Genomic DNA, 24,313 nt, shown 5'->3' on the forward strand with positions numbered 1-24,313 from the left:
TAAAGTGATTATCTAGAAATAGTCTTAAAATTAATAGCAATTTAACTAGCTGCCTTCCTGTTATCTTTTAACTTCACCTCTTTTAGTGAAAACCAGATCTTCTTTAGTAAATTTTTTAAATATCTAATTAAGGCTATTAGGATGCAAAGAAAAATTATTTTCTCTTTAGAAGATCTTGAGTAACATGAAAAAAAAGATTTGTTAAAGCTGGATATGGGCACAAAAAGCATTCATTATATTGTTTTTTATATTTTTCTGTATGTTTGAAATACTACAAGATAAAAATTTTTAAGAGATCAGGAAATGAAAGGCTTGAAATTGATGAAGATCTTGAACATCTAAAGTAATTACCACCAGTTGACACAGCTGTGAATGTAAAAGACTAAAGACATGATTTTCTTGAGTCGGTTCCATCTTACTCCATTTTTTGTTTTGTGTCAGAGCTTGCTAATTCTGGATAGGATAACGAATTTTAAAATGGAGATTAAAATAATTGAGGTATAGTTTCACGTATGCAACTAAACAGCTGCGTTACCTTTTCTTATTGTTCCCTAATCTGTAAAATGGCAATAATCATTCCTGTGTTTGAAGAGTCAGTTGAGTCTTCTATGAAACTACCTCATAAGCCCTAAAGTTCTGAGCGTATTGCAAGGTGGTATGTTTTTTAAAGAGGAAAAAAAGAATGTGTTTTTGTATGTGATGAAATACAACTACATCTTTAACTTTTTCAGGCCACTCGACCAGATATGATCAGGATCTTGTCAGCAGCTCTTCATGTAGTACTGAGGAGGGATATGTCCCTGAACCGAAGACTTTATGCATGGCTTCTTGGTAGGTGTTTGATGTGTATGGTCTTAGCTTGGGAAAGATACGGGGAAATTTGCCATACATAAGTATTATCAAGTTTCATGTGTGTCCTAAATGAAGAAATTAATAGTTTACTTAAATAGGCAATAAAAATGTAAGTAGGATTGTGTATTATATGAAGAAATTTCAAAATCTTCTTAACATTAGAGGCTATTTTAACCCATTCCTGTTTCCTTTGACAAGATTTTTTTCCTCCTATAAATTGAGGCTGTTATACTGTGAGTATGTAGACAAAGAAGGATAAATAAATAATCAAAATAATAACATAATTTCCAAAACTTTGAAGTCATCAAAGGAATCAGAACTATTACTGCTGACCCACACATGGTACCTTACCAGTCTCACGCTCAAGCAGTAAGTTCTTTGTTTTTCCATACTTTGAGTGTTTGGCCCGTCCACAACTCCTTACTGCTTAGAGTGAAAAGATAAAATATAACTTATCTTGGATTTTCTGAATCTTCAGTTATTTCACTATTTGTTAGATTGAAAGGAAAAATATTGGATAATGCTGGAAGAATACTATGATACTCACTTATGTATTGAATTGGTTTCCCTTTATTAAACTATCTAAAATGATCTCTCTTGCTGACATTGATTGGGCTACTAATTGGTAAGTGTTTGGTGTTGTTTTTGAGATATTTGGTGTTTTGGTATTTAATGAACAACAGTTTTGAGAATTCCAGTATAATTTATTTTGCCATTTGTTTCCATGGAGGTTTTGATAACAACGGTGCTATCATAGGACCCAGAAGCACAAGACACAGTAATCCTGAAGAACATGCTACTTACTATTTCACTACCTTTTCAAAAGAATTGTTGGTCCAGGTAATGAATACTTTCATTTTATTTTTTGGTTACTCCCTGATCACTAGAGTTAACAAGTGTAAGACAAGGTCCTGCCTTAATTGAATTAATTCATCACTGAAGGGTGGAGACAAGACTCACAAACTTCCTAAGAATGATTATAACAAGCAAATGATTACAATACAATGAGTAAGTAATCTTAAGATAGACTCATTTCTGTGTCAGTCCAGAGATTGCTTAATTTGTTCTCATAACTTTATTAATACATAGTTACAGCTTCTTACCTGTCTGCCCTGTGAATTGGAGCTCTTCCAAAAATGGGCTAGGACCTCTGTTGTATCCTCTGAAGCCTTGGGAAAATTTGGGTTGCATGAGGAATCTAAATGTGGTAAAACTGCTATTGTAATGGAAAAGTTAAAATGAGCCATACTTTTATATTATTTTTACTTTATATTCAAGGTAACTCAAAGAGATTTGTTGGTATCTGAAGCATTTTTAGATGAGTGAAGTTATAAGAATATAGTTTTGAACTACCAATGGGAAGACAATTGTATAATAGCAGATGCTGTCATGATACTGTGCCATAGTTTGGAGCATCGATGATGATGTTAAATAGAAACACTTTTTTCTTTTAGGCAAAAATTCAGATAACCATGAATTTATTTTTCTAGATTTTCTTTAACTTTTCCACTTTTTTCTAGAGCAAATGTAAGCACTCTTTTTTTCTCTCAAGATAGATGAATAAAACCTTTTTTCCCCCTTAACTTCAGTGAAAAAAGCTAACTTCAGTGAAAGAGTTTCAGAAAAGCAATAGATGTAAATCTCCATTACATATGGTCGTATTTAAATTTTTTTCTTAAGAAAAAAGTCTTTGTTTATTTTAATGAGTAATGTACTTTTTCTTTTTTAAAGGCAATGGTGGGCATCTTACAAGTGAATGGATTTGGAGAAGAGAGCACTTTAATGCAGGATCTAAAACCTTTTCGTATTTTAATCAGTTTACTTGACAAACCTGAGCTAGGTAATGTATACTGTCATAGGACATAAGATCACATGTGGTTGTTTTGTACTATCTCATAATAAAAATAAAAGTCATTATGTAGAAAAATTGCTATATTTTGAGGTGGACTTCAAATACAGGTTCTCAACAATTTCTTACCTAAAATTTACTCCAGAACATTAAGAAGATACGTATGTATACATCCAACACATATGTTCTCATATTTTACCCTATACTATATATGTAGTAGATAAGTCATTTTAAAGATAATGTCTGAGCTCTTCCTAATCCTGATTAAGTTACTGAAACATTTGTGATCTCTCATGACTGTCCTAGTTCACAAAACTCAAGGACTTGAGCAAAAATATTTGGGTTCTATCCCTCAGCTTGATTCCCTACATCCCCTTTGTTTTGTGTGTTTTCCCTTTCTTCGTTGTGTATTTCTTTTATAGTAGATTTATTGGGAAGTTAGTTATGGCACCTGAGACAGAAATTAAGAAAAACCAAAAGTAAGGGTGCCTGGGTTGCTCAGTTGGTTAAGTGTCCAACTTCAGCTCAGGTCATGATCTCACAGCTTGTGAATTAGAGCCCTATGTCAGGCTTTGTGCTGACAGCTCAGAGCCTGGAGCCTGCTTCAGATTCTGTCTTCATCTTTCTGCCCCTCCTCTGCTCACTCTCTGTCTCTGTCTCCATCTCTCCTTCTCAGATATAAAAAATAAAACAAAACAAAAAGAAACCCAAAAGTAGCAAATATATATGTCTTCTCACCAACTCTTAAAATAAAAATGAAAAATTTTAAATATAAAAATAACTTGAGTTGTATCAATGGCTTTGAGAATGTGTTTTAGCTATTGTATAATAATAAAGCTCTTCAAAATTTTTTTAAAGAGATGAGTATCTATTGTAGCAAAGTTTGGCTTTGTGGGTTTTTGTATCATTTAAAAAAACAATAGTAGTAATATAGATAGTATTTCTTGAATCCTCATTATATTCTGGGAACTACGCTACCCACTTTGTAAATATTTTTTCCTAACCCTTGTAACAGCCCTGTAAGTCTGGTATTATTATCCTCATTCTAGATGAGGACATTAAAACTCAAAGACATTAAATAACTTCCCAAGGTTATTGCTGTTAACTGTCAAACACACTTCCTTTGTTCTGTAATTTTTATTATGTCAACCTATAGTTAAATAACCATTTATTTGGATCAAAATGTGAAGCTCAGTTTAGCATCCAGAAAAATATTTTTCAAATACTTGTTTTAAAGTATCGTTTGATCAGGCTAATTTGTAAATAATCATGATTTGTCAGTGCTCATTAATTATTGTCTTTAATATGTATATTAATTTTAGGACCTGTAATTCTGGAAGATGTCTTAATTGAAGTATTTAGAACATTATATTCCCAATGCAAAGCAGAATTGGATCTTCAGATGGAACCACCCTTCAGCAAGGATCATGCTCAGTTAAGCAGGTGGATTACCAAAAAAATAAGCATGATATGAAGATGTCCTCATTCATCATATGAAATTTGTGTTCTGAATGATAAATTTGATTTAAAATATTACCATATTTTGGTAATATGAACTCTCATTACTAACTGCACTGATTTTTTAGGCATTTACAGCCTGACTATATAGTAGAACCAGCACCAGGGTTGGTTCTAACCAGTTAATGTGAAGATACAGATTTCAGGGAATTTATTCACACTGTTCAAACTCACGAGAGATTAATTGCCACATGTCAGTTAATAATGGAAGTTGTACCTTCTTGCGAACTAGGCCTGGTGGTTTGCATGGGGTTGTGCCTCTTGGTTACTCGACACTCTCAGGAGACCAAATCATAATTCAGAAAAAGACTTAAATGTAGAGTTAAACGAATCAAAGGGCACCAAGTGCTCCTTAAACAATTTCTTTTCAAGTTATCATTATTTCTTCTTTCAGTTTTATATATATCTTTTTTTTTTTTTTTTTTAATGCCTGGGACAAGTCCTGTAATATTAGTATATCCTCTTCTCTAAGTCAGTGGTAGATTCATTCATGTCAACAAGGTCTTACTTTTTCATTTCTTGTCTACTTTTAGCAGCTTACGTGTTTTCCAGTCTCATCTAACATGACAAAGTCACAAGACTACAGTTTCTTTTACGTAATCTGCGTTCCATTTGTCTCTTCTTGGTGAAGCTTTGGATATAACGTGGGCTTTCCTAAAACACAGTTTTGTATATTTTAATGCAGTTAAAATTTTAACATTTTAACACAGTTTTTGATTTCTATTAAGTATCCGTGGAATCTTTATTTGAGAAGTTAATATTGACTATCCTGATACTCGATTTCATTCTGTACTCTGCCTGATAATTTATATTGCCCCATCGAATATTCAGTTAGTCATTTGTGCTATGACATGCTAGCTGTATTGATAGTACCACAATATATATAAAAACAACTGTTTTCATTATTAGGAGGGGTGGCAGGAGATAGTAGGTAGGTGGGTTGTTAATAGGCCAGAGGGCTCCCACTAGAAATAAGGTATTATTCCTGATGGAGTTTCAGTAATAATGGCAATTTACAGTATTACTTTGTTGTTTTTCAGCTAAGAACAATAATTTGATTGAAACTCACCAAAATAAACTTAACCTTTTTTTTTTATATGAAATTTATTGACAAATTGGTTTCCATACAACACCCAGTGCTCATCCCAAAAGGTGCCCTCCTCAATACCCATCACCCACCCTCTCCTCCCTCCCACCCCCCATCAACCCTCAGTTTGTTCTCAGTTTTTAAGAGTCTCTTATGCTTTGGCTCTCTCCCACTCTAACCTGTTTTTTTTTTTTTCCTTCCCCTCCCCCATGGGTTCCTGTTAAGTTTCTCAGGGTCCACATAAGAGTGAAACCATATGGTATCTGTCTTTCTCTGTATGGCTTATTTCACTTAGCATCACACTCTCCAGTTCCATCCACGTTGCTACAAAAGGCCATATTTCATTCTTTCTCATTGCCACGTAATATTCCATTGTGTATATAAACCACAATTTCTTTATCCATTCATCAGTTGATGGACATTTAGGCTCTTTCCATAATTTGGCTATTGTTGAGAGTGCTGCTATGAACATTGGGGTACAAGTGGCCCTATGCATCAGTACTCCTGTATCCCTTGGATAAATTCCTAGCAGTGCTATTGCTGGGTCATAGGGTAGGTCTATTTTTAATTTTCTGAGGAACCTCCACACTGCTTTCCAGAGCGGCTGCACCAATTTGCATTCCCACCAACAGTGCAAGAGGGTTCCCGTTTCTCCACATCCTCTCCAGCATCTAGAGTCTCCTGATTTGTTCATTTTGGCCACTCTGACTGGCGTGAGGTGATACCTGAGTGTGGTTTTGATTTGTATTTTCCAGATGAGGAGCGACTTTGAGCATCTTTTCATGTGCCTGTTGGCCATCTGGATGTCTCCTTTAGAGAAGTGTCTATTCATGTTTTCTGCCCATTTCTTCACTGGGTTATTTGTTTTTCGGGTGTGGAGTTTGGTGAGCTCTTTATAGATTTTGGATACTAGCCCTTTGTCCGATATGTCATTTGCGAATATCTTTTCCCATTCCGTCGGTTGCCTTTTAGTTTTGTTGGTTGTTTCCTTTGCTGTGCAGAAGCTTTTTATCTTCATAAGGTCCCAGTAATTCACTTTTGCTTTTAATTCCCTTGCCTTTGGGGATGTGTCGAGTAAGAGATTGCTACGGCTGAGGTCAGAGAGGTCTTTTCCTGCTTTCTCCTCTAAGGTTTTGATGGTTTCCTGTCTCACATTTAGGTCCTTTATCCATTTTGAGTTTATTTTTGTGAATGGTGTGAGAAAGTGGTCTAGTTTCAACCTTCTGCATGTTGCTGTCCAGTTCTCCCAGCACCATTTGTTAAAGAGGCTGTCTTTTTTCCACTGGATGTTCTTTCCTGCTTTGTCAAAGATGAGTTGGCCATACGTTTGTGGGTCTAGTTCTGGGGTTTCTATTCTATTCCATTGGTCTATGTGTCTGTTTTTGTGCCAAAACTTAACCTTTCTTAAGCAAATTCTGAATAGCACAGGAAAGCAGACAAAATTCTTTCAAAATCAAGGCTGTCAAAATCAAATCACTACTTGGCTTACATGTGCCGGGGAAACAAAAGAATGTAATGCCAGATTAACAGGCATTCAAAATTCAAAAATAACTTGGTGTTCTTTTGCTGAAGCAGAGCTATTTTTTTCTCATGGAAGGCTGATTTCTGATCATGATCATACATTTGAGTTATGATAACCTGAATTTGGAAAATACACATAAAGTCATAGAGTGGCAGTAGATAAAAATGATTTGTTGCAGTTTTCTCGCTAGCAAGTATTCTAGCAACTACCTGGGAATATGTAAGTAACATTTGCACTCAAATAGAATTTTGAAAAAATAAATGTTGACAATTCTTAGTTTTGGTTTGTTTCTTTTTCCTTTTTAGTAAATTAAGGGAAAATAAGAAAACAGCAGAGCTGATTAAAACTGCCAACCTTCTCTTTAATTCCTTTGAGCCTTATTATATGTGGGATTACGTTGCACGTTGGTTTGAAGAATGTTGTAGGTATGTAAAACTGTTTCATTCATTTTATTTTAATAGCATCCAAAGCCAAACTTTTTTTTAACTTCCTGAGTCTAATGAAAAGAATATTCTTTTATATATTTTACTACTTCTGACAACTATTAATTATTTAGTAGCCATAATCTGACTATGTCATGTCACTCTAGAATATAGAATCCCTGATCATATAAGCTTAGAATTGAAAAGGAGTTCAGAAAACGAGTTAGTCACCAGCATAGATGAAAGATTTTCCCTCTTCAATCTATAGTAATCCAGTTTTTCTTTGTTGTAGAGAAAATACCAAATTTGTGGCTTCTGATTCAGCACACTTCACCAAAATCGTTCCCATTTTTAATAACAAAAACTTCCTTGGTCATTCTTGTGTTTTTTTAAAATCATAGAACCAGCCCATATTGTCACTGGTGAGTGATAAAAACCCTCTACCTCTTACGACATAAAGATTGAAAACCCTAAAATACTGGTGAACCTGAGTTGAATCTCTGTATTCTACACCAGATCCTCTCAGAACCGGATAAACCCCTCAAGCCTTGGGAGCATATAGTCAGAAAGTAAGCAGGGCGCCTGGGTGGCTCAGTTGGTTGAGCGTCTAACTTCAGCTCAGGTCATGATCTCGCAGTTCATGAGCTCGAACCCTGCATCGGCTTCTGTGCTGACAGCTGAGAGCCTGGAGCCTGCTTTGGATTCTGTGTCTTCCTCTCTCTCTGCCCCTCCCTGGCTCACACTCTGTTTTTTCTCTGTCTCTCAAAAATAAATAAATGTTTAAAAAAAATTTAACAGAATGGGAGAAGATATTTGCAAATGACGTATCAGATAAAGGGTTAGTCTCCAAAACCTATAAAGAACTTAACAGACTCAACACCCAAAAAACAAATAATCCACTGAAGAAATAGGCAAAAGACATGAATAGACACTTCTCCAAGGACACGTGAAGAATGAAAAAATTCTCAACATCACTCAACATCACTCATCATCAGGGAAATACAAATCAAAACCACCATGAGATACCACCTTACACCTGTCAGAATGGCTAATATTGGGGCGCCTGGGTGGCTCGGTCGGTTGAGCGTCCGACTTCGGCTCAGGTCATGATCTCGCAGTCCATGAGTTCGAGCCCCGCGTCGGGCTCTGTGCTGACAGCTCAGAGCCTGGAGCCTGTTTCAGATTCTGTGTCTCTCTCTCTCTGACCTTCCCCTGTTCATGCTCTGTCTCTCTCTGTCTCAAAAATAAATAAACGTTAAAAAAAAAATTAAAAAAAAAAAAGAATGGCTAATATTAACAACTCAGGCAACAGATGTTGGTGAGGATGCAGTGAAAGAGGATCTCTTTTGCACTGTTGGTGGGAATGCAAGCTGGTGCAGCCACTCTGGAAAAAAAGTATGGAGGTTCCTCAAAAAACTAAAAACAGAACTACCCTACAACCCTGGCAATTGCACTACTAGGCATTTATCCACAGGTACAGGTGTGCTGTTTCGAAGGGACACATGCACCCCTATGTTTACAGCAGCACTATCAACAATAGCCAAAGTATGGAAAGAGCCCAAATGTCCATCAATAGATGAATGGATAAAGAAGATGTGGTATATATATACAATGGAGTATTCCTCAGCAATCAAAAAGAATGAAATCTTGTCATTTGCAATGACGTGGATGGAACTGGAGGGTATTATGCTAAGTGAAATTAGTCAGAGAAAAACAAAAATCCTATGACTTCACTCATATGAGGACTTTAAGAGACAAAACAGATGAAAATAAGGGAAGGGAAACAAAAAGAATACAAAAACAGAAGGGGACAAAACAGAAAAGACTCATAAATATGGAGAACAAATTGAGGGTTACTAGAGGGGTTGTGGGAGGGGGGATGGGCTAAATGGGTAAGGGGCATTAAGGAATCTACTCCTGAAATCATTGTTTCACTATATGCTAACTAATTTGGATGTAAATTTTAAAAAATATAAAAAGAAAATTAAAAATGTTTTAAAAAGTAAGGATATATGATCTCAGATTTAGAAGTCTTAAAAATATAAAACATTAATCCCTTTAATGATTTAGAAAATTGTTTGCTTACTTATTCAATAGATAATGAGCACCTAGGTATATACACAGTCCCTGTCTTCAAAGACCTTCTAGCGGGAACAAGTAAAACACGGACATATTATTTCTAGTATTAAAGTTACAGATACCTTCATAGATTACAATGTGGTAGGGTGTTGAGGAATTACGAACGTGTTTTTGCTACATAGCCCTGACCTGAGTTTCCACCTTCATTCACACTCATCCACCCTTCTTTACCCATCTGTACTATTCCCTGAACACATATTGACTGAGCCTTTACTCATGCTGCTGAGCCTTCACTTGTGCTATTTCTTTGAAAATATTCTTCCCCCTAGCCCATCTGGGAGGTCCTATAGAGAGGTGACCCCACCTTTCCGAAGCCTTCCATGACTCCTTCAAATCTCCCATCAGAATCAGTTCATCCTACACTGTTACACTTATTTGTCTGTTTGCTTATATTTCTTGCTGGTTAGGGACTCTGTCATAGTCTTTGTCTTTAGAGTGTAGGGCAACGTATGATCGTATAGAACTAATATTTAAAGTGAATGTTGGAGGAATGATCTTTACAACTTAGATCAGAAGAGGCTTCCTAGAGGAGGTAACATTTGATCTCAAACCTTGAAGGATAGATGCATTCTGGATTTGGGAGACTGGGGTCGAGGGAGGGTGGCACATCAGGAGTAAAAGTTGGTATAAAGAGACCCTGAGGTTATAAATCAAATCACAAATAATCCACTTTAACTAGGAGATATTATGTGTAGAGGGAGCAGTGGGAAGTCCAAAAAAGATCCATCCAGAACACTTGGAACTGCAGGATGGGAGTTCCAGGGAGAGTGTAAGCCGAGGAATCTTGCTTTGGAAAATTTTCGTTTAGAGGTGCAGTAGTGTCCTGTGGGAAAGGAATGTTCACAGGAACATCACTGTGTGTATGCCCCAGTGTTGACTCTCATTAAAAAAGAAAGTGAGGTATGTATGATATGAATATTCATATCACCTAATAGTATACTTGATAAAGTGAATTTTGTCCTTTTAGGAGGACACTGCATGCCAGACTTCAGATTGGGCCTGGAGATAGTAGTGAGTCATCTGAGTTACAGCTGACCAATTTCTGCTTACTGGTGGATTTTTTGTTGGATATAGTTTCTTTGGTAAGACGACCTTGGTAAAAAAAAAAGTATTGAGGAATGTAATAACATAGTTCACATATTTTCATGTTGGAGACCTCATCCTTAAATAAATTTCATCTTTAAAGTTAAATTGATTACTTTTCCTTTTGGCATAGCTTTTTTTTTTCTTAAACTTTTCCAAATGTTTTTCCTCGGACATATATAAGTTTTATGTGATATGTGGAATATACGTCATAATTGCTTGTTATTGTGGTCTTAAATGTTTAGTGTATAGTGGTCTAATACTGCATTTGTGCTCACTGAAGACTGTTGGAAACCTTTTCTCCTTTTCTCTCCTCAAATCTTTGCTTTCTCATTTTGAAGCCTACTAGAAGTATGAGGGTGTTGTGTCAGGTATGACATTCAGCCTATTTTGTCTTTAACTGGTTGCATTCACATTTTTTGTATTATTATTTTGGTAAATTAGATAAAACTGGGATTTTATAATATATACCTTGAGGTACATAAATTGAGAATTTGGGAATAGAAATTTTGTAAATCAGTGATAAAATGACCATACCATATTAATTAAGTGCATGATACCTATATAATATTACAGACGAGTAAAATTATTTGTGTTGTATAGATTAAAAATAAATAGGGTTATACAGTATATAAATTTTTGTCATTTTGCTTTCATCTTCAGGAGACTTATATTGAAATCCAGACTGAACACTTGCCCCAGTTGCTCCTCAGGATGATTTCTGCCCTGACAAGCCATCTCCAGACATTACACTTGTCTGAACTCACAGATTCACTCAGGCTCTGCTCAAAGATCCTTAGCAAGGTGCAACCTCCACTCTTGTCTGCCAGCACTGGAGGTGTGTTGCAGTTTTCAAGTGGGCAGAACAACTCAGTCAAAGAATGGGAAGACAAAAAGGTAATGTTTGCTGTTATTTTTGTTACTAGACCAATTACATTTCTTCAGAGCAGAATAGTTTATACATACTCATTTAAATATTAGCGAATGATGGGGCACCAGGGTGGCTCAGTCTGTTAAGCGCCCAACGCTTGGTTTTGGCTCAGGTCATGATCACATCATTCGTGACTTTGAGCCCTACATCGGACTCTGTGCTAACAACACGGAGCCTGCCTGGTATTCTCTCTCTCCCCCTCTCTCTGCCCCTCCTCTGCACTCTCTGTCTCTCAAAATAAATAAAATTAAAAAAAATTTTTTTTTTTAATATTAGTGAATATTTTCTAGACCTAAATGTTGTGGCAGTAGACAGTCTTGTAGGCTTTTGACAATTTTAACGGTCTTTATCAGCTCTCCACTGGAAGTATAATGCAAGTAGCATACGTAATTTTTAATTTTCCAGTAGCCACATTAAAAAATAGAAACAGTTGGGGCGCCTGGGTGGCGCAGTCGGTTGGGCGTCCGACTTCAGCCAGGTCACGATCTCGCGGTCCGTGAGTTCGAGCCCCGCGTCAGGCTCTGGGCTGATGGCTCGGAGCCTGGAGCCTGTTTCCGATTCTGTGTCTCCCTCTCTCTCTGCCCCTCCCCCGTTCATGCTCTGTCTCTCTCTGTCCCAAAAATAAATAAAAAACGTTGAAAAAAAAATTAAAAAAAAAAAATAGAAACAGGTGAAAATATTTTAATTATATTTTATTTAGCCCAATATAGATAATAATCACTTTAACCCTATAACCAACACAAAATTGATGTAATATTTAAAAGGTGAGATATTTTACATTCTTTTTTGTACTAAGTCTTCAAAATTCCAGTGTGTATTTTATACTTAACAGCATTGAAAATTAAAATTTTATCAGAAATACTTGATGTATATTTTTTATAAAGTTTATATTTGAAAAATTAGATTTACATATCCAAATTGTCCTAAACATATTTAAAAGTTTTATCATAACTAAATTAGGTATTACTTTCTGAATTTCAAATTAATTGAAAAATTTAGTTCATCTGTTCAGATCAGCCATAATACAAGAGCTCAGTAGCCACATGTGACTAGTAGCTATAGCTGCCATACTGGACAGCAGGTTTATAATCTAAACTTTAGTGGTCCTTTTCATATATATACTAATTTGATGTGCTTTTCTTGAAATCCAGAATCTTTTTTACTCTCCTCAGTCTTCCAGATTTTTAATGCTTTATGATGTTGAATAAAATTAGAGTAATTTTAATGTCTGGCCAAGCAGCATACTTAAAATACCTGTGATACACTTATGGAAAAAAACACCTATATAATTCCATTGAATTTAGCCATTGTGGTACTATGTTAAAACAAGGATTTAAAATTTTCTAGTATTTTGAGTTCATTACCTAAATCCTGGGTTTGTATTGTTGCCCTTACTTTTTTTTTCTAGTTGCTTCCCCCCCCCCCCCAGCCAGGCAAAACGTTTTATCATCAGGATAGTCTAATACAACCTTTCCCATCAAGTATTAACCCTAAAACGTTTTTGTTGGACTTTTTAAATATTTTGCTCTTCATGTATGAAATGAATGTGACTGACCCGTGATCAATTTAAATATATCCCAGAATTATCAGGCATAAACTAAAACCAATCTCTTACTTTTCTTCCTATCTGCTTGTTATTTATATGTGATATATATTGATTCTGTTGTAGGAAAATTCATTTTGTTCTGCTAGTTTTCTTTAATATATACTTCTAGGATTTTTTGTTGTTGTTGAATGAAATTCATTCAAGTAAAGGAGGACCTTCGCATTCTCTTGATAGCATATTCAAATATGTGAATATTAACTATGTCGAAAACAAGTGGAGGCACTTATTGATGGTTACAGGTTAAGGTAAATAGGAATATCCATTCATATTAAATAAAGGACAAATAATATACTTTTGTTTTTGTTTTTGTTTTGTTTTGAGGGAGAGAGAGAGGGCACAAGTGAGCAAGGGGCACAGAGGGGGAGAGAAGCAGAGCTCACCCAGGGCTCGTACTTTTTTTTTTTTTTTTTTTTTTTTTTTTAACGTAATGGTATGTTAACCTGGGAGTATGCTTTTCCCTCTCTCTTTGGTTCTCTTCTATATTCTCGGGCCATATATGTTCTTTCCTATTTTTTACGGAAGCACAATGGTTATTATCTTCACTAAAGTGTCTAAAATTTATCATATTTGAAAGCTGAGGGTATTTTCTTTATTTCTTTTTATTTAAAGTGTAAGTGAAACAATAATTCATTAAAAATGAATCTATTTTTGTCTCCGTGCACTTAGTACACTTTTGTAAGATCAGTGTATTGGATCTCTATACCTCTATGTCCAAAATATGTCATGTCTTTCTCTCTTCAGAAAGACATTTTACTATAAAATAATCTGAAGCATAGTTATATGATATAGACCATGCTACTAAATATAAAATTTTTTTTTCAACGTTTTTTATTTATTTTTGGGACAGAGAGAGACAGAGCATGAACGGGGGAGGGGCAGAGAGAGAGGGAGACACAGAATCGGAAACAGGCTCCAGGCTCTGAGCCATCAGCCCAGAGCCCGACGCGGGGCTCGAACTCACGGACCGCGAGATCGTGACCTGGCTGAAGTCGGACGCTTAACCGACTGCGCCACCCAGGCGCCCCTAAATATTATAAATGTATATAAGTTTAACTGAATTTGTAGCTTAAATTCTATTAATAAATGTCCGTTGTTGTACGATCCTTATGTGAAAAAGATCAATACAGAAATAGCAATAAGCTAATGACAATTTTATCATTTAAATAGGACTTCTTTTTAAAAATGTATTAGTACAAGGTTTTAGATGGTTGTTAAAGGTTGACAGTTCAGTTCTGATACCTGCCTGTAAACTTTGTCATTATAATATGAAAAGTTCTCATAATAGTGATAAGCTATGAAAAAAATATCATGAAGTTTAGAATCACCTAAGCTAAGCTTTCCTAATAACTTTTAACCTTATTTGCTGTATAACCTTGGGCAAGTTTTGTTTTTAACTTCCCTGAGCCCTCAGTGTTCTTAGCTTTGAAATAGAGAAAACAGCCTCTCTTTATCCAGCATGCACTCTGCATAGCCAGTGATCCAGTGGTGAAGTTGGCACAGTCCCTGCCTTCCTGACCCGTTTTTGCTAGTTGGGAGACACATATTAAACAAATAATTGCACACTTAATTACAGTCATGATAAATAAATGAAGGAGAATATAGAGTGGTAGGAATGTGGAACATGCAGTGATGTGACCTAGACTGTGGGCCTAAAAGGCTTTCTTGAGGAAGGGTTGTTTGAGTAAAGCCCTAGAGAAACTGGGGTGGAATGAGGTAGAAAGGAGAGAGCGCTTGGGAGAGGAAGAAACATTCCCCAAGGCTCTTGGGCAGAAAGGAACACTGTGCACACAGTGAGGGAGAGATAAGTCTTCAGGTAGGCAGGGACCAGGTAATGCAGAGCCTTTTCACTCTAGCGGGGCTTTTATTCTTTATCTTAGGAGCAGTGGGAAGACACTGAAGGGTAGAAGCAAGCAACATAATAAGACTTCTGTAAGAGATAAATTACTTTGCAGTATGGAGCATGGATCTCAGAAACAAAGTGGATGTGGGGAGACCTGCAGTAGTGCAGGTGAGAGGTGGTGGTAATGTGCTGACAAGATGCGGGAGTGAACACACAGGAATGGATGGATTAGCCAGACATTTAAGAGAAAAATTCAGGGTGCCTGGGTGGCTCAGTCGGTTAAGCAGTTAAGCATCCTACTCTTGATTTCGGCTCAGGTCATGGTCTCACAGTTCGTGAGATCAAGCCCCACATCAGGCTCCTCACTAGGCTTGGAGACTGCTTAAGATTCTTTCTCCGCCCCTCCCTGCTCACCTGTGTGCATGTGCGCTCTCTTTCTCTCTCTCTCAAAATAAATTAAAAAAAAAAAAATCAGACCTAGTAATAGTTTCGTAAGGGTAATAAGTGATCACAAACATTTTTTGAATGTTTATTTACAAACTGGCAGCTACTAGGGGCGCCTGGGTGGCTCAGTCGGTTGAACGGCCGACTTTGGCTCAGGTCATGATCTCGCGGTCCATGAGTTCGAGCCCCGCGTCGAGCTCTGTGCTGACAGCTCAGAGCCTGGAGCCTGCTTCAGATTCTGTGTCTCCCTCTCTCTGACCCTCCCCCATTCATGCTCTGTCTCTGTCTCAAAAATAAATAAACGTTAAAAAACAATCAAACTGGCAGGTACTAAACCACGTGCTTTAGATATACTGTTTTACTTAATTCTCATAGCAACTGTAAAATGTAGGAACTATTGTTATCTCCATTATACTTATCAGGAAACTGAGGTTTTAGAGAGGTTAAATAACTTGCCAAGCTAGTAAGTGGCTGAACCTTAGTTGACTCATGGCCAGTACTCTTTTTTTTGTTTTGTTTTGTTTTGTTTTGTTTTGTTTTGTTTTTTTTCATGGCCAGTACTCTTAACCACTATTCTGAAGTGGATGTAGGGGAAGTGCCAAGGAAAGATGGAGAAGATCCCAGGGATCACCCCTAGATTTCCGTCTTCTGATTTGATGAATGGTGATGTCATTTACTGAAGCAAGCAACAGTGGGTGAGGCCCAGCTTTGTAGCAGCAGAACAATTAGTTTGTATCTTCTGTAATCTTCAATAATATCCCTTTTTAGTCACTAAAAAGTAATCTCATTCAAGTTCACATTATGCTCTGGCAAAGTCCCCAAGCAATTCATGATGTGTACAACTTTTGTTTCCTTAAACTAAACCCAAAAATATGTTTGATGATTGTACTTATCCAGTCTTTGTAGGAAGGGGATGATTCATTCCAGCTCTATTCCAGTACCTGGTCCATTTTTGTTTATATTATAACTTATTGTCTTCTCCCTTAGATTACAAACTATCTTTTTGTTCCTGGTACACAATACAGTGTCTGCCATGTAACATAGGTTCAGTAACTGTTAAAAGAATGTAAGATTAATGGTAACCATTTAAATAGCATTTTACACATTTCACATAGAAATTTCACATTCATGATTATTGAACAGATGACCTGTTAGAATTTATTTCTAGTTTTTAAAATGTCTCATTCCTTGCCTCATTTAGACATTAGGAAAGTGATTTCGTGAAGCAGATTGAATAAATTGTCAGTTGTTTGAAAATAGGGATATAGATGTTAGAGATTTGTGCTATATGCATATTTTGCCTTCAAAAACCAAATCTTTGCATACAGCAAATAATTCTTAATGAATGAGTTTATTTTTAATGTTTTAATTTTATTTTTGAGAGAGAGAGCACAAGCAGGGGAGGGTCAGAGAGAGAGGGAGACAGAGGATCTGAAGCAGGCTCTGCATTGTCAGCGCAGATGAGGGGCCCAAACTCATGAACCATGAGATAGTGACCTCAGCTGAAGTCAGATGCTTAACTGACTGAGCCACCCTGGTGCCCCGAGTTTATTTTAATATATTCATTAGAACTGTACCAGTATTCCCTATTGATTATCATAGAAATATGAATCAGTTGTAGAAACTGCTCTAAGATTCAGCCGAACGTGTAGATTAAGTTTTGAATCATGTAATCTAAACTGACTTCTCTCAATGTGGCCATTTCTAATTTTTGATTTCTAATATATGCATTTAATCACTTAGCCTTTGCTGTTTTTAATCACTACCAGGTATCATCAGTGTCTCTTGAAAATCCTACTGAAGTATTTGAAGATGGAGAAAACCCACCAAGCAGTCGATCATCAGAGAGTGGATTTACTGAGTTTATACAGTATCAAGCAGACCGAAGTGATGATATCGACAGAGACCTGAGTGAGGGGCAGGGGACAGCTGCCATTCCCATCGGTAGCACATCCTCTGAGACCGAAACGGCCTCCACCGTAGGATCTGAAGAAACCATCATCCAGGCCCCTTCCATAGTCACCCAGGGGACAGCACCCCGAAGTGGGAAGACAGCCCAAAAAACTGCAATGCAATGTTGCTTGGAGTATGTCCAGCAGTTTCTCACTAGACTTATCAACCTCTACATCATTCAGGGCAACTCTTTTTCTCAGGCTTTGGCTACAGAGCATTCAGGGGATCTCAGTAGAGAGCAAGAAGAGACTTCAAAATGGGATAGGGATTCCCATGGAGATGTAAAGGAGAGAAACATAAGTAAACAGAAAACTTCAAAAGAATACCTTTCCGCCTTCCTTTCTGCCTGCCAGCTCTTCCTGGAGTGCTCCAGTTTCCCAGTTTACATTGCTGAGGGGAACCATACTTCAGACCTACATTCTGAGAAGTCTGAGACTGGTAAGGTCATCTTGGTTTTATTTATATTTGAATCTTTTTTATAGCATGCTTTTTATTTACTTTTTTTTTAAAGCACTCAATTAAAACTAAGATTTTTTTTTAGCCAGTTAATTTTTTAAAGTGTTATTTTAATTTGTAGATTTTTAAAAATTATTTATTATTTTGAGAGAGCACAAAAGTAGGCGAGGGACAGAGAGAGAGAGAGAATCCCAGGCATGCTCTGCATGATAGGTGCAGTGCCCAATGCAGGGCTTGAACTCACGAACTCTGAGATCATGACCTAAGCTGAATTCAGATGCTTGACTTGACTGTACCACCCCTAATTTTTTTAGGCACCCCTAGTATTTTTAATGAAATATTGTCTTTATGGGGAGATAATGCATGTTGGCATATTGGAAAATTTTGTGATTTTGATGTCCTTCACAGTGTACTTACAAGTGAGTTGAAGGTAAGAAGGAAATTAACTTCTTTCTCTGGAGAAAAGTAACATATCATTTAGATCCATTGGTTTCCTTTATTAAGACTAATATCATAAGTGTTTACCATTATTTAAATTTTTATATATGCACACAGAATGCAGTGAGTGAGTACTACATAATATCTGTTGATTAATATACTGTTTTTTAGGACAGGAGAATACATTGTATTATGTGGCATAAGAAAATTACATACTAAAAAAGTTTATGGGATTCTTGTTGCTGCTTTATTTTCTTAAAGCTCCAGTCTAGGTGAGAAACCTTGGTTTTACTAACAGATCAAGGCCTAAAGGTGTTGAGAAGAGGTGCTTTGTTTTGAAATGTACCTGGACGTTGGTGTATGTGTGAAAGGTTTAGTGTGATGAACTCCATCTTCCATCTTTTGTTTCAGACTGGGAGCACGTGCAGCCTCCGCTGTGGCTCCAGACCCTGATGAACGCTTGCAGCCAAGCAAGCGATTTCAGTGTGCAGAGTGTTGCTATTTCATTAGTCATGGACCTGGTGGGACTGACTCAGTCTGTGGCCATGGTCACTGGGGAGAACATCAACAGTGTGGAGCCTGCACAGCCCTTAAGTCCAAACCAGGGAAGAGTGGCGGTAGTTATTAGACCTCCCCTCACTCCAGGCAATCTGAGATACATTGCTGAGAAGACTGAATTTTTCAAGGTAAATTCTGGGGAATACATGCATGACTAAGGTGGTACTTGACTTAGATTGCTTACCAGAGATCTGAAAGATGATAATCAGGCTTCGTTGAATACCTGTTAATATTACAATGTCTAGAAAAAGATACCACACTTCATCTGTACTGCTTTGCCAATCTTGTCCCCAGTTTTGCTAGAGGGAAAAAGGATGAGAGGAGATGAGGATGAGGTTAGGGAAGGCAAGTATTAAGGCTCCAAAGCCACAGCAGGAGTAATTTCAGCTAAAAAAGAGGTAAAGTCCATTTATACAATAAAACTTATTTCGACATGACGTGCTTATGACACTTTTGCTTTTCGTAGAGTATAATCTCAGCTCTCTAAAACTCCCAGGAAAAATTTTTCTGACTCTGTATTGTTTGATTACCATCTGTGGTATATGATGCCATTCAGAGAAAAAAAAATGTACAGTTTTTGATTTTTATCACAGCATATAGATGATACCCTCTACATAGAAAGAATATTAAGTATATTGGATTGTATTACATCTTAGGCAGGTAGATGCTTTATATATAAAAAAATTTGCTTTAATTTTATCTCAATTCAAGTCATTGTGCCCCACCAGATAGTTCTTTCTGCTAAAGTTGGTTTCTGTAACAACGGTATGACAGTAAACCCTGAAAATGGTTACGTTTTTATTAATGCTGTCATAGATCATCAAGTGCTTTGTTAACACATGTAGCTCTAAAATACATACAACCTATTTTATATAAGCTTAAGTAATTTGGATATTTGAACTGTAAATTATATTTTACTTTGTAACATATAACCATAAATATTGTATTCAATGTGAGATTTGTATCCTCTTAAGGATAATGTATTCTGGCAGCACTTTACTAAGTGTCACTAAAATAGTGAAGTGGGGTCTTCTCTGGGCCCTGCAGAAAATTCTTCCATGTTTAATGTTTAAAATAAGTATCATTAGGGAGGGATCTTAAAAGAATAAAAATAATCATTAAAGGTCTATCATAAGAGGTTCTAACGACCTCGATGCCCAAAAAGTGAGCACATGGAAAGCTATACTTTTAAGTCTCATCCTTGTAGCATAAGGAACATTGAAGACCTTCAATGGCATTCAGAGGCTTGTTTGTACCTAACAGGAAATGCTTATTAAATAAGTTTTAATGTGTGGTTTGGTAACACTGTCACTTTGACAATCTTTTTCTGTAGCATGTAGCTTTAACATTGTGGGATCAGCTGGGAGATAGGACACCTCAGCACCATCAGAAAAGTGTGGAACTGTTTTATCAACTACATAACTTGGTTCCTTCTTCTAGCATCTGTGAGGATGTTATAAGTCAGCAGTTAACCCATAAAGATAAGGTAAATTCTTTTTTCATCTTGACCCACCCCCACCTACCCGACTCCCATTATACCAAAAGGTAAATTAAAGAAACTGTAGGAAAATTATTGTAGCTAGTATCTGATTAGAGATTGTGTAAATTCATTCGTAGAGTATATGGTCTTCATATATTTAAAACAAATTTGTTCTGTTCTTTTTATTTATTTAATTTAATTTTTTCTTATCTTATTTCTTTTTATTTTATTTTTTTGAGAGAGAGTGCACACACCCAAGTGGGGTGGGACAGAGGGAGAGAGAGAATCTTAAGCAGGCTCCATGCCCAGTATAGAGCCCAATGTGGGGCTCGGTCCCACAACCCTGAGTCATTACCTGAGCAGAAATCACTAGTTACATGCTCATCCTACTGAGCCACATAGGCACCCCATTCTGTCCTTTAGAAGAAAGTTCTTTGCAAAAGCATCAGTAATATGAAAAATCTAGTAACCCAAAATCAAATACTAGGTTTATTTCTTGGTTCAGGACACCATCTGTAGGCAGTGATGATTAAAGTTGTTGCTGGTCCAAGTTCTTAGACCATTTAAAGAGGAAGCAGTAGCCTTGGTTTTGGAACTGTGCATACATTAACTGATGTATGTGAAATGATGTATATGTGAAGTTACATTTATAAACCATAGAATGCTAATATATGAGATTATATTATTTGTATTATAGTATCCAAAATAAGGATTTTGTATCCCAATGTACATGAAATGGTCGATAAGTCAGTGAGAGTAAAGGTGATAGAGTCATTGGTATGCCTGAGAAGCTGGAACTTTCAATCTGGTTGATCTCTTTGGGAAAGTTTAATGAAGTGTGTGATCTTCCCATGCCTTCTCTGTAACATAAATCAAAGATTTTATTGAACAGCTTTTAGAGGTGTATCACCCTAATTTTTAAGAACTCTAAATGCAAGTGAGTTTGAGTCATTCAGAAAGGCATAGTGTTAAGTAAATGAAGCTTTTGTCCAGCAAGGAAGTGGCAAATGAAGGAGAAAACGAGAGGCATGAAAGTTTATTGCAAGAAAAATGTTAAAATTCTATTTCTGCTTCAACACATTTTCTCAAAAATTTTTAGGAATAAAATGTTTAATAAAGACTTGCATTTAATTTGTTTACATTAAGTGTAAATCTAGGACAAATTATATACCTATTGTGTAACATTTCTAAAGGAATACTAACTTCTGAATAAAGGTATTATACATCCATGAAAAAAAAAATTAAGATACTATTACTTTTTAATATGTTGATGTATAAACATGGGCTTCATAGGAAAAGCATGTATTACACCCATAGAAAAAAAGGAAGCTCCCCTCAAAGTGATCACAAACAATTGAGACCGTTACAGTCCCTGATTTTGGAGGGCTTTTACTTGAATTCTACAGATGCTACAGGAACACTATGAAAAGCTTGATAACTTCACAGTTTCTACCTGATTTATGTTCATTTATGTTCATTATCTAACACCAAGTGCTGGTCTTTCTAAATCATTTATTTTTCCATTATTCTGTCCATTGTTACCATAACACTTAACATTTTCCACATAATCTCAAAATGATGTTTTTCTTATAGAAGTAATTTTTTAGGTGTCTAAATTTTTGAATCTAATAACCCAGCTTTATAAGTAGTGATCAATTCATTTGAGATAATATATAATTTCTAGGAACAAAAGTAAATTGTAGGGTATAATAAAATAAATGTTGACTACTAAGTATTTTTATTAAAAAAGGGAAAAATGCTTCCGAGACTGAAGATATTATAATATGCACATTATTAGCTCTTTCCATCCCCGTTACATAATAATCTAGAAAACTGGTTACCTAGTCTAAACTAAATAATAACGATTTCTGAGGTAGTGTGAGATGACTTTTTAGGTTTAATATTTCTAAGTTTTTTTTTTTTTTTTTTTACATTTCTACTTTCATAAAAATAGTTTTATTTTGTGGTGTGTTGAGTACTGTGAACATCAAACCTAATACTGTCTCTTATTGCTATTTTGATTTTGATAAAATCGCTTAATATCTTCAAGGGAGAAAAAAATAATTTAATCTCCCATATTCCTCCTCAGAAAATAAGGATGGAAGCACATGCAAAGTTTGCAGTTCTTTGGCATCTGACAAGGGATCTCCATATAAATAAGTCATCATCTTTTGCACGTTCTTTTGACAGGTTGGTTACATTTGATACTCGGATTTTACAGTCAGGTATTTCGGTGTCTCTTTTCTTGAATCCTCTGCCTAATTTGGCAGGGGTGCAAGATAGTAATTTACAGATATTATAAAGAGAACTTATAAATTATTTTTAAAAAAATCTAAGCTATATTAAAATGCATGGCTTTGAAGCACCCAGATCCCCTTTCTTTTACTGGATGACTATTCAACAAGACCCCTGCTATGTGCCAGGCAGCATTCTAGGTATCAGGGATACAGCAATGGGTCTGTATTCACAGAGAAATTTCAACATAAACAGTAGATGATGTAACTGTTTCTCTAACAGTTATTTTCAGTCTTCTGCCTGAACTGGACATCATAAGTCTAAAGCTAAAATATACACCCCTTCCATGGATTCAGAGAACCTGCAGCTGCCTGAGAGTAGTTTTGCTACTTGTCTGCACCACTCGAGGTGACTCATCCCCCAAATATGAGGTTTGCCTTAACTTCCAAGGAGATGCTATGTATAGGTAGACTGAGATACTGGCCCAGGATAGCAGTCTCACCACCATAGAGGAGGCCACAGATCTGACTCTGCTTAAAGCCCAGCCCAGGATCAGATATGTGCTTTACTGGACATTATTCAGACATTACTTTTTCAACATCACCATTTTTAAATGATTTGGTATTGAACTAGTACAATGAACTATGCCCTTGGCCTAGGTACTTTACAAATACCATCTCTCATTTGGTGAGTGCCTTTTCTCATCATCCAAGTGAGGCACTGAAGGACCAGAGAAATAAGTGGCTTGCCCAAGACCACACATGATGTAGAGCTGATAGCCCAGATTTGAATCTCAGGTTTTCAGATTCCAAGCCACACCTCCATAACTTTCACAGAAGTTCTTTCTTTGAGTTAAGCACACAGGTTTGCCTCATAAAGAGATTGGGCACAGAAGAGCATGAAGTAGTGTTAACTTGCACAGAGTTCAGTATTTGGTGATATGAGCAGGAGTACATTGGTGAAACAAAACTAAGTTTTTTTTCTCCCTTGTTCATTAATACTTATCTTATAAAAGTAATGTATGCTTGGGAAATTAAAACACAAGTATATAAGAAAAGGGAAAAGACAATTTTCTCCTTTTTCATATCTACTGAGACTGTAGGGATTAAGATTATTAAAATGATATGGTCAAAAGTTTTTCTGAAGTATGATTACTTTTAAAAAGTTAATTAAAAATAAAACTTACAGTAGTGTTGGTTTAAGAAAAACTAGAGTGTGACAATTAAAGTAGATGTTTTGTTCTTTGTTTTAATTATTGGTGTTTATTGTAGGTCACTGTTCATCATGTTAGATAGCCTTAACAGTCTCGATGGTTCTACCAGCTCTGTGGGACAAGCCTGGCTGAACCAAGTGCTACAAAGACATGATATTGCAAGAGTTTTGGAACCATTGCTATTGCTCCTGCTTCATCCCAAAACTCAGAGGGTTTCAGTGCAGCGTGTACAAGCAGAACGCTATTGGAATAAGGCTCCCTATTATCCCGGAGAAGAGAGTGACAAGCATTTCATGCAAAATTTTGCCTGCAGCAATGGTGAATATCACATGGAAGTAGAACAGCTTTATTTAGAATTAAGTTATTAAAATGAAATGAGAAGTGAACACGATAGTGATTGGCAACAGTGAGGTTTTCTCCATGGACTTACTTTCTCCCATCCATGTGTACTGGCAGTGCTCACATGGGCCCATGCCAGAATGTACTTTATCAATGGTCATCTTAGAGGGCTTGGATTTCTCTTATCAGTTGACTCTTTCAAGGAAGGAGTCAGCACAGCTTTCAGAGACAGTCTTCAATTTTGATGGAAATACCTTTAGAGTTTAATGAGCAATTTTGGTTTTGCAAGGTTCTAGAGATACTTCACTGAGAATATATAAAAAGCTTGTAATGCCCATTTGTATTTCA

At 36.3% G+C, this 24,313-nt stretch overlaps 1 protein-coding gene across 10 annotated transcripts in view; it reads left to right on the plus strand.

Moving 5' to 3' along the window:
* Positions 1-24,313, plus strand: part of DOP1A (DOP1 leucine zipper like protein A) — a 114,340-nt gene that overhangs the window by 56,042 nt on the left and 33,985 nt on the right. For 6 of the 10 annotated variants that reach the window (XM_019830895.3, XM_019830898.3, XM_045057773.1 and 3 more), the window contains 13 exons: positions 732-831; positions 1,583-1,692; positions 2,584-2,692; positions 4,024-4,144; positions 7,134-7,253; positions 10,357-10,471; positions 10,814-10,843; positions 11,136-11,369; positions 17,063-17,684; positions 18,552-18,826; positions 20,032-20,184; positions 22,268-22,368; positions 23,685-23,944. In XM_019830895.3, the coding sequence (XP_019686454.2) occupies positions 732-831; positions 1,583-1,692; positions 2,584-2,692; positions 4,024-4,144; positions 7,134-7,253; positions 10,357-10,471; positions 10,814-10,843; positions 11,136-11,369; positions 17,063-17,684; positions 18,552-18,826; positions 20,032-20,184; positions 22,268-22,368; positions 23,685-23,944 (2,350 nt within the window). The remainder of the gene's footprint in view (positions 1-731; positions 832-1,582; positions 1,693-2,583; positions 2,693-4,023; positions 4,145-7,133; positions 7,254-10,356; positions 10,472-10,813; positions 10,844-11,135; positions 11,370-17,062; positions 17,685-18,551; positions 18,827-20,031; positions 20,185-22,267; positions 22,369-23,684; positions 23,945-24,313) is intronic. The other 4 variants (XM_011282483.4, XM_019830899.3, XM_019830896.3 and 1 more) reach the window with 2 other exon arrangements.

This window comes from Felis catus, chromosome B2, assembly GCF_018350175.1.
Source record: "Felis catus isolate Fca126 chromosome B2, F.catus_Fca126_mat1.0, whole genome shotgun sequence".
NCBI lineage: Eukaryota > Metazoa > Chordata > Mammalia > Carnivora > Felidae > Felis > Felis catus.